Source organism: Lithobates pipiens, unplaced genomic scaffold (genome assembly GCF_037356315.1).
Source record: "Lithobates pipiens isolate NorthernLeopardFrog02 unplaced genomic scaffold, aLitPip1_a1.2 Scaffold_22, whole genome shotgun sequence".
In the NCBI taxonomy this organism is placed as follows: domain Eukaryota; kingdom Metazoa; phylum Chordata; class Amphibia; order Anura; family Ranidae; genus Lithobates; species Lithobates pipiens.
This window is the reverse complement of record NW_027507784.1, coordinates 47,078,910-47,098,711: the sequence shown is the minus strand read 5'-3', so window position 1 is coordinate 47,098,711 and position 19,802 is coordinate 47,078,910. Positions and strand designations below refer to the sequence as shown.

The following is a 19,802-nucleotide window of genomic DNA, read 5'->3' as shown; positions in this document are numbered from 1 at the left end:
CTTAAAATAAAAAAAAAAAAAAAAAAAAAATAGACCCAGTTATCCAGCAAAAGGTAGCAGTTAAAGGGTAGAGACAAACCATTTACTGACAGTAGTATGTACAAGGATCAGATGTATTTTGTATGGTTAAAAAGTTTAACCATACAAATGGAAAAAGTTAGTCTGTTTGAAAAGTGTTGCGTAGAGTTGGGCCCCTTTCACACGTGGACTATTTAGTCACTTTTTGTCATTCATGGTGTGCTTTTTTTTTTTTATTTTTTTTTCTCTTTTTTTTTTTTTTTTTTTTTTCCCCCGTTCGTTTGGAGTCTTTACCCACTCTTTCATGCTAAAAAACGGACAGGTTTTATTTACATCCATTTTTCATTCGATCCATTTTATTTATTTTGGTCAGAAAAATAGGGCTTTAAACCATTCCAAAAAAAGATGGTGACCAATGTAAATGGATGATCATCCATTTACATCTGTTCTTCCATTGAGATGTATTAATGTTCGATCCACATGTGTTAAAGGGGCCTTAGGCATAAGTCCGGCTTATGCCCCGTACACACAATCCGATTACCAGACAAATTATCATTTTTTTTTTTTTTTTTTTTGCTAATCTCACGTTGAATCTGAGTTTACTAAAGTCACAAAAACATAATAAAAATTCGTAAGTGGTGTTGTAATGCATTTGTATTGCATTTTCGAACAACAGGTCTACTGATTAAACTAAAATCCTTTTATTCTACTAGCTCTAATGATTAAACAAAAATTTCCGTGCATGTTCGATAGAATAATATCGGATGAATTGTCCTGATCGGCTCTCGAAAGCTCTGTACTGACGATCCAATTATCATACAATCAACTCGAATGCAGCATTTTTCGTACAATTTTCGTATCGTGTATGGGGCATAAATCTACTAGTCCATCTAACCCTACCCTCTCCACAGGTTTACAGTGCCGCTGTCCAAGGGTAGCTACTGTGTTCCTGCATAGATACTGTACAGAAGCGAATGTAGCCACCCTAGGACAGGAAGTTCCTGGGTGGATAAGGTGAAAATACGGGTGGAAAAAAACATATTAAAACCCGAATGCAGCCACCACGTAAGGACTGCAATAAGTAACATTTCTAGTTTTTTGGGTTTAGATATACTTTAGGTCTGAGAACTAGTGTTTATTAAGACTTGTAGGTCTTAATTTATGTATGAAATGTGTAGGAATTATTCAGTTTCTTTTGTTTTTACAGTATACTTCACTCTGAAACACAGCAAGTGTAATCTCTGAAATACTTTTCTTTTTGTTTACCAGCATCATCCATTCTAAAGCGAGAGAAGAGGCTGAGAGCCAAGAATGTGCGCTTCAACTGTGTCACCGTGTATTATTTCACCAGGAGACAAGGCTTCACCAGTGTACCCAGTCAAGGCGGAAGTACCTTGGGGATGTCCAGCCGTCACAACAGTATACGTCAGTACACTCTGGGAGAGTTTGCTGTCGAGCAAGACCGGCTGCATAAGGAAATGTTGAGAGATCATCTGCGAGAAGAAAAACTCAACTCTCTGAAACAGAAGGTAACGTTTATATTTGGGGTATGAACCAGGCCTGGAGGCTGGACTGGCCATTGAATAACCCTGGCAAATGTCAGAGGGACTGGCATGTGTGAGAGCATCTCTGGGCCTCTCAACCAGTCTGCCTCAAGGAGAAGGGTTCTGAATTGGATATAAAAATGGTGGATGATGTGACTGCTAAAGAATCTTTATTTAAAGGGTAGTTATGTCCTAAAGAAAACCTGTGCTTTGTCCATTATTTTAAAGGCTTGGTGCACCTTAGAAATTGGTACATGTAGACTAGGGGCCCCAGTAAAAAAAATGCACTTGAAAACGCACTGTGGTGTTTGTAAATGGCTGAAAAACTCAATGTTTTCATTCCTATGCTCCAGTTAAATTTCAGCACATAGTATACAACAAAATGACTATCAAGACTTATTTTGAGGAGCGATTTTTATCACTTGCATTAAAATTTTTTACAAATGGCAGTGTATTTTAAACTAATGGGATCCCTAGTTACCAAGGGCCAGTTTGTTAAATGTGAGCCTAGCCTTTAATGTACTTTGTTATAAAAAAAAAAAGAAAAAAAGTCATGCTTTCCTCCACTGTGCAGTTCGTTTTGCAAAGAGTGGCCCAAACACCAACTTCTAGAGTCCCTCGGTGGCTCTCGTAGCTCCTCCTCTTATCAGATAATGCCCCAGGAGAAGTGCTCTCCTGGGGTGTTACCTTGCGGGCACACTTCCGAGTACAGCACTTGCTTCCATAGACTCCGGACTTGGCCTTGCATCGTTCGATTTGATTGGCGGTAGCAGGAGCCGATGGCTGCGCTGCTATCAATCTATCCAATCAAGAACCGAGAACCCCGGGCAAAGGAAGAGAGCGTTTTCCGCCAGGTGGAACTCCAGGGCTCAGGTAAGTAAAACGGGGGGGGGGGGGGGGGGGCGGGGACTGGTAGGTGTTCTTTCACCTTAATGCATAGGATGCATTAAGGTGAAAAAACTTGAAGGTTTACAACCCCTTTTTAAAGCAAAACTAAACCCACTGATTTTTAACAATTTCCCAAAACCGTTATGATATGCTTCTATTGATGACTGTCACAAAGGCCAATGTGCCTTATGTTGGTTCTTAACCAAACTTTCAAGCTCTCAAACAGCTACTGTTATAATTGGTCACATGCAAGACCAAGACCACTGCAGAAAAGAGGGTAAAATGGCACCATCTTCGAATGCAAACGATAGGAGGGATTCATGCCTCCCAACTGCCAAAAGCAATAATACTCATTACTTCCATGTGTAGAGAGGAGCTCCAGTCTGGAAAAAGAAAATTAAATGTCATCGGCTACAAATACTGTAGCTTCTGACTTTTAATATAAGGACACCTGTGATGTTGACACTGTAAGTAGGGGAAACCGGTTTCCTACTACACATGTGCGAGTCGCATTGTGCTTTTTGAATGGTCACAATGTCTTCTGGTGTGTGTGTGTGTGTGTGTGTGTGTGTGTGTGTGTGTGTGTGTGTGTCCCAGAAGGCAGTGAGGAGGAGGGGCCAGAAATGCACATGGGCAATCTTACCCAGAAGTAGAAGCGGGTACCTGTCAAAACCACTGCAAACAAGTGGAGCTTCACCTTTTTAGGGGGAGCTCTGCTTTAGGAAGCATGTGGCTTCCTTCCACCACCCCCCTGTTGCTTTACCCTGCCACTTTTAAAAAATCTTTTCAGGAAAGTAATTTACAAACCTTTGTAATACAAAATAACTTTATTTTTTGTCAAATGTGCTACTGTCATTTTTTGTTCACCACTTCGTTTTAGTTGAATAGGTCTAAACCAGAGAAAATGCTCAGTTCCTATGTTTTTAAAAGCATCTTTCCTTGTTATATTCAAGCTGTGCTGTCCATTGACAAGATATGGGGAGAAGAATGACCCAGGTGGAGGATGAGAAAATGTCACATACTGAATTGTGCATTAGCTTCTCTCCCATTGTAAAAAAAAAAAAAAAAAAAAGTATATGATCATAGTGCAATAAAAACAATATTGCTCTTTGAAGTTTCAAAGACCCCCCTCAGCTGGCTAAAAACAAATGAGGTATTTGAAATGTATTTTTAAGCATTAACAAGGAAACCTAGCTGGTAGAATAATAGACACAGTTGGTAATAAAATAACACATGGACAAATGTTCATGGGAAATGTCAGCCAGATAGGGGGTTAGAAGTAACAGATTGCAACAGTACACTCAGACAGAGTAGATGTGAAGTGTTTACCACAACACTCGTTAACGTACATAAATTAGTTACTTCGTTGAAACGCATGACAGGTGGTTGAACATAAATCCTTGCTTGAACATCGGATTGGTTGGCATCACTTGCACTTCTAATGATCACATGGAAGTGTGCCATTCAGCTCCTTGATTTATTGAATTGCCCCCACCAACAGACCAACATAAGCTACCCAGGGCCATTGATAAAGCAGTACAGCCAGCCCTCCTGTACTGGGCCTGGTCCCATCAGTTTGAAAGGGGTGCCCAGGCACCTGCTGGGGGCCAATTCATTAAATCGAGGAGCTGAATGGCACATTTCCTAGTGATTATAAGGGAACATAGAGAAGATGGTGTTACTAACACAGGTAAGGTATACCTATCAATAATTCAGCCGTTCATTCTTGACGACCATACCATTTGTAATTTTTATACTTTATACGGATGTAATATATATGGATGATATATATATATATATATATATATATATATATATATATATATATATATATATATATATATATATATATATATATATATATATATATATATATAAAATTTTTTTTTTTTTTTTTTTTTTATAAATCTACACGCTATTTTTCTTGCCTTTTTAACAGCAGCTAACCCTCCCTATCACACATGCATGTTCTCCTCCATAAAACTATCCCATCTGTATACGGTATACCAATGCATATGTTAACGATGATCAGCTTCAACTTATTAACATAAAGCAAGAGCTTTGAATGCTCAGAAAGATATTCAGCCATTATTGCACAGGCATAAAGACTTCAGGAGCATTTTCGAGTTCTAATGATCCTCCAGCCAGTAAAGTGTAGCATACTTTCATGAGCCCAAAAGCATTGCAGGATGTGCCAATACACCTTATGTACTGACCAGATCTGAGAGAACCTCACATCAGGGGTATTTAGTGCAACGAACAATATGATGAAAGTGTATCAAGTGGTTAGATGTTTGCAATATATGGTGGACAAAGGACAACCCCAAATATATGAAAAAATAAAAAATGTGACCACTCTACCATTTTTACAAGGAAACTTTTAGGGGAGAAATATAAACTTATGAATATGGTTGTAAACTTTAAAACCAGACTCTGTATCAGCCCAGAATTCATGGCCATTATCAGTCATGAATTCTGACCCAGTAATGCCGCGTACACATGACTGGACTTTTCGACAGCAAAGGTCCGACGGAACGAATCTGGCGAACAATTCGATCATATGTGGGCTCCATCAGACCTTTTGATATCCAAAAATCTGACGGACATTAGAAATAGAACATGTTTAAATTTTTTTTGCCAGAACTCCACCGGACCAAGTTATCGAGAAATCCGCTCGTGTGTGTGTGTGTGTGCTAGTCCGACGGACGAAAACCGACGCTAGCACAGCTATTGGCTATGAACTTCCTTATTCTAGTCTGGTCGTACGTCATCACGTTTGAATCCATCAGACTTTGGTGTGATTATTTGTGTGGCCAAGTCCTTTCATTCGGAAAGTTAGTCGGAACTCCGCCGAAAGTCTGTCGGGAAGATCATCGGACCTAGTCCGTCGAAAGTCTGCTCGTGTGTATGTGACATATCTCTGCATTATTTGGATAATGATCACTGCAATTATGAAGGATTACCTGCATGTTTACCAGGTGTCACATTTATTGCCATTCCTATGGAGAAACCTTATCTGAAAGTACAGTATGGCCCTTTTGGGGTTTAATCTACAATGAATCTGCAGGGAATTTTAGCTGATGGAGGTAGAATTATGATTGGGCATTCCCTTCAATACCTGGCTTGCTATCCTAGAAAAGAAGAAAGTTAAGCTGGCATCTTTCAATAAAAAACTGCATGTACAATGCAAGCAAGTTTGATTCTTATCCCTTAGCTGCTCCAGATCTTCTTCTTAGACAAAGTCAAATCATTACTGGATGGCAGGGTGAGGGTAACTTCCTGTTGAAGGCTTTGAGATGCCTCCTCGCATATTTACTGGCAGACTAAACTAAACGACTGTATTTATCGGCATATAACACGCACAGGAGTATAACACGCACCTTTGTTTTAGGAGGGACGTTTCAGGAAAAAATCTAAAATTTTAAATAAACAACTTTGAAGCAAAATAAGGGTCATTGCCCATCATTGCAGCTTGATCAATGCCCATCTGCAGCCTCACCATTGCCATGAATATGGCACCTTTTAATGTACCTTTAATACAAAGTGGCGCCTCCTGCACAGGCTTCTATGGTAGACAGAACAGTGGTCCAATGCCGGCCCAGGAGACAGGACTTCCTATTACAGATGCCGCTGGTTAAACAGGAGATTCTCGCTGTATGTAATCTGACAGCCCTTGTCCCGCTCCCCTCCCGTTTCCCGTTTCCTCCTAGGCAGTCCAAATTGTACGCGCACACTATTTGCACCAGATTTTCAGGGTGAAAAAGTGCGTGTTATACGCCAATAAATGAGCAAGTACAATAAACAAATGGCAAATTCCCATCTATTCACTAACAAAGTGAGAAAATGGTGACATCACAATGGATTGCAGAATGACCAGAGTTCAACACTATAAAACAGATTTGCCACCTCAAACTGGGAAGTGTCCAGCAAATGTGCAGTAAATGCAACATTTCCAATATAAAATAAGGAAATGCTACAGTAAAGTGAATAATTGGCCCAGCTCCTGGTGTGTGGGTTTTTTTTTTTTTTTTTATATATAAACCAGGGCAAATGGGTTGTGGTAAACGTTCTTCATTAAAATGGCCATTAGGTGCCATTCAGAGGTAGCAAACCACAGCTCTAGATCATGATCACTGCTTTGACCTTTTGCAATAGCAAAAAAAAAAAAACTTTGAAGCAGATGTGACCATCTCCATTTAATCATCTCTGTGGATGAACATGCCTTTATGGATGAAATGCCTACCTTAACACTGATGTGTCTGAATCAGTCTTTCATCGAGAGAAGTGAGTGCAGATTGTGACATTTGGTTCCAAGTCTGTCCTAGCAGCTGTGTAATGTCAGAGCAGTGCCATGCACCAAGAAATGCCATATTGGTGTTTCACAACTAAGCCCCCATAAATACTAGGCTATTAGTGATATAACCTAAGTAACATTGACAAAACTAACAGTTGTGGACCTATTCTATGACTAGCACATGAACACTTGCCTCTGAAATCAGAGGGCATGCATCCTTGGCAACATTTTGAGATTCAAATCCGGATTAGAACAAAGTATATAGGTAAGGGACATACCACTGCCATACCCCCCAACTGCGTTGGCAATGAAGAATTAATACAAAAACAATTGGTCAACATCACTTTTTGCGATTTATTTATTTTTTCACCACTGTTTTTTTTTTTAAATTAACACCTGCAATAACAGGAGTTGGATGAAAGGTCTGGGTTTATATATTTCTTTTCATAGAGGTCTATACATTGGATCTTAAAAAGAGGGCCATCTTTGTAAGAAAGGTGGGCAGAAGGAACAGAAGATTTTGGTTCCAAAAGAGGAACCGTTGCTCCAAATGAGGTGCAGTTGGGGGCTAGGATTTTTTGCTTTTTTTTTATGGGTTCCCTAAATTGTCAAAGCGTAAAATCAGGGCTTGTAAAACGAGGCTTTGATTATGTTCTTTTGTGTTCTCCTTTCATATGGATGGTACCTTGCCAAAGAAAGATTTGTGCAGAGATGAGCATATATTATTATAATAATTTTAAACCATAAAGTGTAAATTCCCAGTTGTGGCGTAAAGATGCTTCAAATTGAAGGAGGCAATGTTTATAAGCCAGCGTCTCTGCTGTATCCACTAGAGAGGAAATACGGCAATTGCAGCGACGACATTAAGATTCCGAATGTAGCATTTCTCAGAAGTCGGCAAGATAATGAGGCCATTGCTATGCAAATAGGCTCATTATTATTAATTTGTGTCAGCCCCTGAGAGATCCTCAAATAGCTTTTTGGAAATTTAAGTAAGAAATTAATTAATTCAGCAAAAACATGAAAATACACAGGCATAGCAATTTTTTAGGAAGATGGAAATATAAATTGTGCTTTTCCTACAGAAAAACCTATGCTGTTTAGAATAATGAACGTCTACTAATGTGTTAGATCGCAGGGGTGGGACGTTGTATCTAGACAGAAGAAAGAGAAACTTAATTTGTGAACCATATTAACTAGAGTTGGGCAAACCATTCAAGCTGAGCAAAAGTTCGGCCCAAACATTGCCCGTTTGGCAAACACCCGAATTTGCAGGGTGTTTGCCCACCTTGCGCCCCACAATTCACTGCACACTACACAGTGCACTCTAATTAAATAGCTGGTTGTTAAAGACCAGGCCAGAAAGCCAGACGTGGTGTCCTTAACAACGGATGAGTCGTCAGTTGTCAACAGGCTTCCCCCGCTGACAACTGAATGGAAAAATAAGTTGGGCGACCATAGAAAAATGTTTAAAAAAAAAATAAAAACGACGTGGGTTGTATAATAAAAAAAAAAAAAAAATTTTGTGTATATATATATATATATATATATATATATATATATATATATATATATATATAAAATTTAGGTCTGGTATTGATTTTAAGGGGAATCCCCATGCCAACCCCCTCCCCCCCCCCCCCCCCCCCCCCCCTCCCAGAATCCATGCCAGACTCTTATCTGAGCATGCAACCTGGCAGGCAAGCAGAGAGGAGGGACAAATGAGCGTGCCCCCCCTCCCCCCCCCCCCCCAAACCATACCAAAAGTTCTGCCCGCAAAGAAGGCTAACCGCTGACTGCAGGCTCTTTTTGACAATTCTTATATAGGTAAGGGGCGGTGCCATCTGGCGTCATCACCAGATGGCGCCACCCCCTTATGACTTCATTGACTCAGCATGCACCGGTTAAAGGGGGGGCTTCCAGATTCTGATAAGACTCCCACAGCCCAGGGTTGTTGGGGAAGAGGCCCTTATCTCCATCAACATGGGGGGGGGGGAGGTACTTTTGGGGCATGTGGCCTGGTATGGTTCAGGAGGAGGGGTGCGCTCGTTCGCCCCCTCCCTCTTTTCCTGGCCTGCCAGGCTGCATGCTCGGATAAGGGTCTGGTATGGATCTTGGAGGGGACTCCACGCATTTTTTTTTTTTTTTTTTTTTTTTTTTTTTTTTTTTTTTTTTGGCATGGGGTTCCCTTTTAAAATCCATACTAGGCTCTTTGGGATTGGGGGGGGGGGATGGGTAATGTCAGTAATTTTAAATGTGTTTTCTTTTTTTTTTCTTTATAAATGTAGTTTTGCTGAAGCAGGTTCTATACATGGTACAGATGCCCCACTTTTACAGACACTTCCAGGTTTCTTTGTTCTTCTTGTTTCTTTAAACACACCTCCCTAATGGCATGTCATGATGGATAAGAATCTGCCTGGATTTCTCAGCAATGAGGACACCAGTAGTCTGGCACTGCCGAGGATAATAGACCAATGGTCAGCCAAGGAAACCTAATGCATTAGATGCAAGATGCATCATGCTTCCTTCCCTTCAACATTGGAAAATGTTCAACAGTGCCATCAGCACAAAAATGGCAGAAACCAGTAGGACCCAGGTATACCCATGTACTATCCAGAGAAGTCTGGCAAAAAGTGGTCTTCGTGGAAGAATTGTGACCAAAAGCCATACCTCCCCTTTTGGCTGTTAGTGAACATAACTAATACGAATTATCTGTAATAACAAATGCCATATCTAAATTAATGGAATGTAAGGAATTAATAATAAAAAAATGTATTATATTGTTTTGCTCCATTTGTTTAGATGCGGCATTCGTTATTTTGGATAATTCATAACTTCAGATACATTTTGTATTTTGTTAGGTTCACTAACAGCCAAATTTTGAAAGGAAATTCCAAAATCTATAATTTTTAATAGTGGTTATTAGTCAGTCATTATTTAGAATTTTTGGATTTTCCTTTTCTTAGTTTTTGTTTTCATTTGTGTGGGGGGTTTTTAAATTTCCGGGGGGGAAAAAAAAACAAAACCAAATTTTTCAGCTGGCTGTGAAGTTGAGGTGGCAGCGTCGGCACCCAACAGCCAATTTGAGGAATTGGCTAGAGTGAGGACACCTCTGACTTTTTTGATTTGGGAGGGAGCCTGGAGCTCCTCTTTATGCCTTGTTGAAATAAAATGTACTACAGCATATGGATGTGTAAGGGCTGTTTACACCCACATGCAGTCCCATTGATGTCAATTGATGCAACAACCACATGGACACCACCGCTGTTCACACTGGGCCTGGTGTGAGTTCTGGGCCATGCACACTCATGGATGTCAAATTCAGAGCAGTGACCCAACTGACCTCAATGGGCCTGCTTGCACACAACACCTGTGCATTCCTGTGTGGGTAAACACGGCCCTTGCACAGTTGAATCATTTAGTACACCCCATGTGAATGAGGCCTTAGGCGAAACATAATGGGCTTTGCCTCTACCCCATATGTGACTTCCCCTGTTCTAAATTTATAGGGGGATGGTGCAGGGAAGTATTCATCCTTTAGGGGCTGATAAGATTCCTGATAATTTCTGAATGAGAACAAAAATGGGGTGGGACTTTATAGGTATATGTAAATGTATTTATTAGCCCCTGCAAGGTAAAGTCCCACCCCATTTTTTTTTTTTTCTCATTCGGTAATTGTTTTATATTGGGTGGTAGCTTTTTGTAGGGTCATAATTGCCCTGCATTCATCGTTCATGCTCTTCTAAGATTCCTGATAAAGCAAGACCCTGAAATGCTAAATTAGTGGCCTTAAATAATAGTGGATGTCTGGGCAAAGACTAAAAATAAAAATAAAGTGATCCTATGCAGTTTGCAACACATACGTTAATGAAGTGCCAGGCAGTATTGTTAAGCATGCCAAGTTCTCTTTGCTGGACACCTGTCGCTCTCCTCTCCTTATCTCCATAACAAGGGAATGTTTTATATTCCATTAGGAGAGAACTTGAGTAGGGCTCTTAACCCTGCTTGGGATTTACGTGCAGCAGAGTGAACAGGATGTTATGGGGAAAAGTGTGTATTGGAGAGGTGTACTGCATAGGGTTTATTTTATTTTTAATTATTATAATATTACTATTTATAATTGTGCTTAGACATATACTTTAATGAGATTATATGCCTCCTGGGGGATGACTGTCGGTAGGAGTTCTTGAGAAAATCATGGCATTACGTTGCATGAGAACACTACCAAGGGAATTAGGGGAAAATCCTTTATTTTATTTTTTTTCCCCTAGATAGATATATGTGAGGTTGTACAATAAAATACAACATAATCTCTTGACCAGTCTATTTATTTCTGATTTCAGATTACAAAGAATGGCACAATAGAGTCTGATGAAGCCAACATTCTCACACTGGATGATATTTCAGATGATGACATTGACTTGGATAACACAGAAGTAGATGAATATTTCTTTCTACAACCTCTGCCAACAAAGAAGCGGCGAGCCTTGTTGCGGGCATCAGGGGTGAAGAAGATTGATGTGGAAGAGAAACATGAACTGCGAGCCATCCGGCTGTCCAGAGAAGACTGTGGCTGTGACTGCAGAATATTTTGTGACCCGGAAACTTGCACATGCAGCCTTGCAGGCATCAAATGTCAGGTGAGCCACCATTCTAATATAGGGCTCTACAAAATGACTCACAGGAAAATCACACAAATCACATTCAATAATTAAATATTTGATTTCAAATATATATATATATATATATATATATATATATATATATATATATATATATATATATATATATATATATATATATATATATATATATATACCAATTTAAAACCGTGTGATATTCCATTTTTTTTTTTTTTTTTTTTTTTTATTATTACAGTGCCATCATACAGAAATAGATAGAAGGGGCAATGTAAATTAAACAGAGTGTATTTAGTATCGCGTTAAATAGTTGCAATATACTGGACCCCAGCCTGGAAGGTGACGAGCACACAGTACATTTAGACCCCTTTCACTCTAGGATGTTTTCAGGCATTTTAGAGCTAAAAATGGCGCTTGTGAAGTGCTTCTTAAACCACCCAGTGTGAAAGCCCAAGTGCTTTTTTTACACTGCAGCAGTGCACTTACAGGACAGGGAAAAAAAAAGTCCTGCGGGCAGCGTCTTTTGGAGCGGTGTTCACTGCCCCTACCGATTGAAATGAATGGGCAGCACCTGCAAAGCTCTTCAGCAGCGATGCAAAATGAGCGCTATTAACCCTTTCCTTGCCCACTAGCGGGGATTTAAAGCACCGCGCTAGCAGCTGAAAGGCGCAGCTAAAACTAGCGGCACTTTACCACTAATGGACCCGCCGCCCCAGTGTGAAAGGGGTCAAAGTGATGCTGCCTCCTACCTGTACAGAGGATTACAAGAGGCTGAGAGCAATACAGCCTCTTGTGCTAGTTGCATGTAAAAGTGTAGTAGTATTATTGTTATCGTTTTTTGTTTTTTTGTTTATATGGATGAAGTGTGTATGTGTGTGTTTTTGGTGTTCTTTTCACTTTCAAAAAACAAACCTGCTAAAACAGAACCCTGTAGAGTGGAAATGGGCTTAGAATGACTGTAGATATAGGGCCTATTCACGGTGAATGGTACCCCAATGTGCACTGCACAGTAGCAGACAAAGCAGTGCAGCATACAATGGACAGGAGGAGTATTTTGTTGTTTGCTGTGTCAAAAGAAAGGTGCGTGTTCAATTCTTCATGGGTTGAAGTGTGCTGCAAATCCACTCAAAGCAGTGAGCTGCCTTACTGAAGTGCACCCTAACACATGATCCTATAATGCATTGTGGAAGAGCATACTCTATAGTGGTTCTAAAGGTTCAATTTATTTTTTTAAATAGTTAAAGCATTATACTTGTCTTCTCTGTGTAATGGTGAGCATGCCTCATTCCTCCCACCCCCACCCCATTCCCTTGCTGTGATTGACAACAGTGGGAGACCCAGAAGAAATTCTGGATGGACCCTCTGCAAACTGCTACACCCTGTCCAGCAAACTATGCAATGTAGGGCCGCGTACACACGCGCGGACTGTTCGCCCAACTTTGTCCGTCAAACAGTTTCTGCAAACAGTCCGCTCAAACTTAGCATGGACGGACATGGCCACACACGACGGACGAACAGTTTGCTGAAACCGTGCGCGATGACGTGAACGGCACGTACGACGGGACGAAAAATACGACGTCCTATACACTGCATTATAACTTTCGGCGTGAAAATCCTTTCTGAGCATGCGCGCAACTTTGTTTGACGAACAAGCCTACACACGAGCGGACTGTTCGCTGAAACAAGGTTTCAGCGGACAGTTTTACGGAATTTCCGAAAAACCTTGTCCGTCAAACTGTCCGCTGAAACTGTCCGCTGAAAGCCCACACACGAGCGGACTGTCCGCCCAAACACTGTTCAGCGGACAAAGTTGGGCGAACAGTCCGCCCGTGTGTACGCGGCCTAACTGTTATTTAGATCACATATATTGCAATACACGTTTAACCACTTCAGCCCCGGAAGGATTTCCCCCTTAATAACCAGGCCCTTTTTTTTTTTTTGCGATACGGCACTGAGTCGCATTAACTGACAATTGAGCGGTAATGCAATGCTGTACCCAAACAGTTCATGTCCCTTTTTTATTTTTTCCCCACCCACAAATAGAGCTTTCTTTTGATCACCTCTGCGGTTTTATTTTTTTGCACTATAAACAAAAAAATGACGGACCATTTTGGGAAAAAACAACAACATTTTTGTACTTTGCTATAATGCATATCCCAATTTTTTTTTTTTTTTTTTAACAATTTTTTCATCAGCTTAGGCCAATATGTATTCGTCTACATATTTTTGGTAAAAAGAATCGCAATAAGCATATATTGATTGGTTTGCGCAAAAGCTATAGTGTCTACAAAACAGGGAATAGGATTATTTCATTTTTTTTTTCTTTATGGTTTGCGACCAGTAGGGTGGATAGATTGGATACTTTTTATTTTATTATTTTTTTTTGGGTCTAGTGACCTTTTATACAGCAATCAGAGCTAAAAATAGCCACTGATTACTTTATAAATGTCACTGGCAGTGAGAGGATACTTGCCTAGGTGGATGCAGCATTGCTCCCCTGCTGCCTCTTCACTGAAAAGCGATCCACTGAACACCATTGATGGCTCGGTTCTCACCTCCTTGCGTGGTGAGATGCTGCCTGTCAGTCAGCAACTCTCCTGCTCTGCTCCTCCACGTTCACTGGAGCACTGAGCTGTAGAGAGGCTGAGATGCCTATCAGTCCAGGCACCTGGCGGAACCAGAGTAGGGATGACACAGTACCTGGACTGATCTTGGCGACATCAGCAGAGAGCGGGCTTCAGAGTGCTCTCTACTGAAAATGGGTCAATGGAGTGCAAAATGAATTGCACTCCTGTGACCTATAGGAGAAGGCCACTCAAATGAGCTCGGGCTGGACTTTTCCTTTAAATACATGTACAAGCTATTGGGATTTGAGCAAGGGTATATGCAGGGGTCAAGTCCTGGGGAAAAAAGTGTGGGAACTCCCACCCTAGATCCACTTCCCCACCAAAAAAAAAAAAAAAATGCGCTCATATGCACGAACGCTTCATAAGTGGTATTTTTCATCCAATTTTTGTATTGTGTATATGAAGCTTAACTGTTTGTACATAAAAAAAAACAATCCTCAATAAACATAAATACGGTAATTCTCTGAATAATCAGCATTCATTCAATTGTGCTTCCATGCAAACGTGAACATCATGTTCTGATCTTGGGGAATGTTATTTTGTATATAGAGTGTTTTTATGTGGTGAGTTTACACTTTTCATTCAACAGAGTTTGGATAACACAGGGTTAAACGGAAAGGTCATAAATGAACTGCACATTATCTAGACAGAATGCTTGGGGAGATAGTGATGTGTTCCTGCTTAGGAGATGTATGTTAGCTTGGAGGGCTGCAAACTCTGCAGGGCTCCAACACACACTCGCTGCTATTCCAACCCTTCGTATATTTCCACATAAACTTCCCTCCAGGCATTAAACTTTGCCAGGTATTGTGCTCAGCTTACCACCCCAAACTGCTGTTCCTCCCTCAGCTCACCCCTCGCTCTGCATGTCCTGTGAGCAGAATAGCTGATCTACCAGTCAGCTAGCTGTGATTGACAGATAGATCGAAGCGGAAGCTGTCATGGGGCCCACTACTGGCAATGCCTGAATTGTGAGCTGTGTCAGCAGCTGCTGGTGTAGCGCCTGCCACACAACTCGCATACTTCAAAGTCTTGTAGGACACGGCTGCTAATGGGAACGGAGTTTCTGTTGTGGAAAAAGTGCAGGAACTCCGTTCCCGCAGGCCTTGAGCGCTGGGTATATCTTTTCTCTGTTGTACACAGGTCAGTGACCAGATCTGAAGTTAATTGCTCTCCCCCATTTTGGGTCTATATGCCCCATGTTGGCATGGTGTCCACTGCAGAATTTGCAGTGACAAGGCATGGTAGGACTTGTCATAAGAGGGATTACTTTGATGCAGTTGTTCAGCTTAAGCCTGTATTGCAATATATGTGAACAAAATATCCCTGTTTTTCAATGCATAATTTGCTGGAAAGGGTGTAGCAGTGTGCAGAGGGTCCATCCAGAATTTTGTATGCATTAATATGTGGTCACACCCCTTTAGCACCTGGATAGTTTAAATGCATGTATAAGCTATGGGGATTTGAGTACAGATATATCTTTTCTCATGATGTGGCTGCAGATGAGAGAGAGAGAGAGAGACCAATTGTAATGTGTCCCACTGTGCCACATTATACTTTTCCCTGAGCCTTTGGGACAGATTGATGAAACCATATTAATTTCAAATCCTCTCATGCTTTCTTGACTTGTAATCCTGACTTCACCCCCCGGTCTCAATCCTCAAATGTTCGCATGGTAGACAAACAAGGGCCTGATGCGTATTGCTGATATGTGCGATCATAAGGGTATCTTATCGAAACAAATCCTACCGATAAAAAAATACTATCTTCCTAACTCTGAAATGTATCACTACTCTCAGATCGTGCATCGTTTAATGACCGTACAGCATACAAATGATCTAAGCATTTCCATCTCAATGGAATATCTATGTAGGTCTTTTGATAAGCATACTGGCCATATCTCAAAAATCACCGGCATTTCGACCTCTAAGTTGGAAAAATAGTTTTATTTGAACACAATGTCTAGGAAACGTTTGAAGTTGATGAATGGTTTAAAATGGCACAATATGCCTCAATCATACATTTAATACTCCATTAATTTGAAGTAAACTACAAAGTTTTGCTATGATGGTACATGGTTTTGGTTAAATAGGTGCCATTTGTCCTAGGTACTTCCTCTTTTATGTTTTTGGGGGATGTGGCATGGAAGGCACAGTGTACCACATATGGTGGACATGTCCAAAAGTCAGACTATTTTGTATTTGCATCTATAATCTTATTTATTCATTAACCCAGATGAACTTGATTAAATCACCACAGCAGGTGCTACTGGGACGCCCAATGGAGGGAGTGCTGGGACACAAAGGATACAAGTTTCCTTATCTTTACAGCATCCAGGATAGCAGTAGCTAGATCTTGGAAGGTGCCCATGGTTCCCTTCAATTTGGTGAAAAATAAGTTGTCGTGAATCATGATTAATGAATGAATGACTTTCAGAGATATTGCTTGATAAGCAGACCATCATTGATAAAGTCTGGGAACCTTGGATTGAATATCTCTCTGAAGCCTTATGAGGCATCAGTACCAGGTTATGCCTGGATTGTCATGAGTGCACATCTTCCTTTTTATCTTACCCTTCTTTCTCCTTTTATTTCCCTCTGCTTGCTTTTTTTATTTATTTTTTCTTATTTATTTTTTTACCATGAAAGTATTCTGTTTATATCTGTTCGATAGATTAAAATATCGTTTGAGCTTGCCAGAAATCCAAGGAGCTCAAAGTGTCCTCTACGTGTGTGTCCTCTACGTGTGTGTGTGTAATATATATAAAAAAAAAAAATTATATATATATATATATATATATATATATATATATATATATATATATATATATATATATATATATATATATATATATATATATATATATATATATATATATACGCGCATGCATCCAGCTCTCTTAGGATAGGATTATACAGATGATTGAACAGAGAGCAAAAGAAGTGCAGACCATTGGCCTGTCCACTTGCAGTTCAACTCAAAGTTAAAGTGCACCGAAAAAAATAATGAATGCAGCTTACCAATCCTTAGCCGTGGTGTCTGTATACATGTTCTTTCATTACCAGCCTACTTATTTACCCCTAGTGATCCTGCAAATAACCCTTCCTATCTTAGTTTGTCAAAACTAACAATACTGCATCCATCCCGAAACTGCTTGTTGCCCTAGGAGAGGATGTGTGTTAGTACTAGAGAACACATACCCCTCTCCTGATCTCTATAACATGGGGGGGTTAGTCTCCCAGAGCTGTACTGTATGGGTGGATAATAGTGCTTATGATGATTTATTTTTATATGACCCAATTACATTTTTTCACTTTTTTTTCTTTTCTTTTCTTTTCTTTTCTCACCAGGTGGATCGTATGTCTTTTCCATGTGGATGTTCTAAGGAAGGATGTAGCAATACCGCTGGTCGAATTGAGTTTAATCCAATCCGAGTACGGACACATTTTTTGCACACAATCATGAAGCTTGAACTAGAAAAGAATAGAGAGCAGCAGCTCTCTGCAACTAATGGTTGCTCTGCAGAAGTTGGTACACTTGCCAATTCAATGGTCCAGTCAGGCCACCCCATAGAGTATTCTGTTGCTGAGAACTTTGAGGTTGAAAGTGACCCTCAGTCTGCTATGATGCACTTTCAGAATTCTGATGAGTTAGACTGTAGTGGTGAAGAAGAAGAGGAGGAGGATGATGATGAGGAGGAAGATGGAAGCAGCTACTGCAGTGAAGCAACGGATTCCAGCACTCAAAGTTTAGCACCAAGTGAGTCCGAAGAAAATGACGCAGAGGACGATGATGAAGACTGTGACAAATCAGATGACTTTAATGATGCAATTGTACCCCATGATGACAATCTACCTGTATCTTCAGTCTTCTGCTATTCTGATGCCAATGCTTTGCATGAAAACCATTTAAAAAATTCTCCATATTATACTAATCCCTCAACCCTGTATTATCAAATAGACAATAATAATTCTGCTGCCACAAGCCAGCTCACAGAGGTCTACTCTGATCGGGACTCGCTGAAAAATGGGGCTACAAATTTGGTGCCTTACAACATGAGACCAGAGCAGTACAAGTATGTTGACTATTCAAGCCAAGCGGTTGAAGAATACACCAATAGTCATTATACATCATCAAGTCCCTCAGTGATAGTTTGCCGGGCCGCTTCAGAAAACGACAATGGTCACTGCAATCCTTTGTATGCTGAACATCGGTCAAGTCTCCCGCCAGTAGGGTTCTGCTCATATTTAAAAAGCCCTTCATCTGAAGGATATGTATCAAATTTAAATGGTAATGGTCACCATGTACCTGAACTTAATGATAATGCCATAGCACTCTCCGAGACAAATAAACTTCATGAGGATTGCATGAAATCCCCTGTAGTGGAGACTGTTCCAGTTTAATGGTTGTATAAATGAAAAGAAAAAACATCTTGGAAATTTTTTTTCCTCACTATGATTTACTACAAAACTGAAGTTAACCCCAAGGAAATGGAAATGAACAAGTTTATCGTCCTAGTCTTATTCGATTTTGAGATTTATGTTTTTATGTTAACATAATGACCATGGCAATGCACAACAACACTGTTTAACAATGTATAAAAAAAAGGTATCTAAACAGATTTGTTTATTAGGAAATGTTAATTTAAATATGTTAATCTTTATATATTTCAGAAATAGCCTTCTATCAAAAAGGTAACATCTGCCAAACCAACACAATCAAATCTTTGTAAAGCTGATTTACGGGTCTGTGCAAGATCTGTGCTCTGATTCTTTTGCAACCTGTGGATTTCTGATTGGTTGAATTACAAGTAAGAGCACCTGTCATTTTGGGATTTTTTTTTTTTTTATGCCATCAGAAAAGTCACAGGTTGCTAAGCTTGTCTTAAATATTGATATCTCAAATTTTAGAGAAAAAGACTTAATGTGATTTTGTGTTAAAATATTATGGTTACCTGTGATTTATTATTTATGAAAGTTCTGTGAATTGTAAGTGTATTTTTTTTTCTATTTATATTGACAAATGGACGCATGTTCATAAAAAAAAAAAAAAGTAAAATACTTCACAGCATATCATGACACGCCGTTACAGAATTTGAACTGTGCTATGCAGAAGACCTTAAGTGGTGGTAGGATTGAAGTAAAGGATACCCAATAATAATTTGGATATAAACTTTAAAATTGTTGGTTCGTCTGCTCTGAATTTTACATGTTAATTTTTTATACCTGTAATAGTTTCAGAATTCCAGGCATTCTTAAGGTCTAAGAGAAAATGTAGTGGGAGGAAAAATAGTAAGCTACTATTGCTGACCACCTTTTTTGTAAATGCAGTGTGTCTGGCTGTCCTTAGCCTTCAGTACTTGAGTCCCTAATCTGGAACTTGTGACTTATAAAGTCTGAACTCCTGTGTTCTTGGTCGGGGACTCAGTGTATTGAAGCCAGAGGATCATGACAGCCAGATTCTTCAAATTTTCAAACAAGGACAGCAGTAAAAGGGCCACAGCCTACATATTTCTAGCACAAGCTTTTTTCTATTTTTAAGATTATCTATTGGTGGATACCAATTTCAAAAGCGTATCAATTTAGAAATGTATGAAAGGCAGTCAAAACCAATGGATTAGTGCCAACCCCTAGCCTGCTCAATCCACGGGTTGGGGCATTACAGACAATATCGTTGTTTTCTGCTAAATAAGAGATGAGCTGGAACTACCCACTCATTTGGGCATCTGGACTGTATAAATGAAAAGCATATTAAAGGGGTTGTGTTTTTTACCTTTTAATGCAACCTATGC

The 19,802-nt window shown here is 39.9% G+C and overlaps 1 protein-coding gene across 3 annotated transcripts in view; it reads left to right on the top strand.

Annotated features, from left to right (window-relative positions):
- The window catches only part of CSRNP3 (cysteine and serine rich nuclear protein 3), a 176,860-nt gene extending 157,669 nt beyond the window's left edge, over positions 1–19,191 (top strand). For all 3 annotated transcript variants that reach the window (XM_077447555.1, XM_077447553.1, XM_077447554.1), the window contains 3 exons: positions 1,288–1,547; positions 11,088–11,384; positions 17,362–19,191. In XM_077447555.1, the coding sequence (XP_077303681.1) occupies positions 1,288–1,547; positions 11,088–11,384; positions 17,362–18,414 (1,610 nt within the window). In that variant the 3' untranslated portion in view covers positions 18,415–19,191. The remainder of the gene's footprint in view (positions 1–1,287; positions 1,548–11,087; positions 11,385–17,361) is intronic.
- Positions 19,192–19,802: the final 611 nt, after the last annotated feature.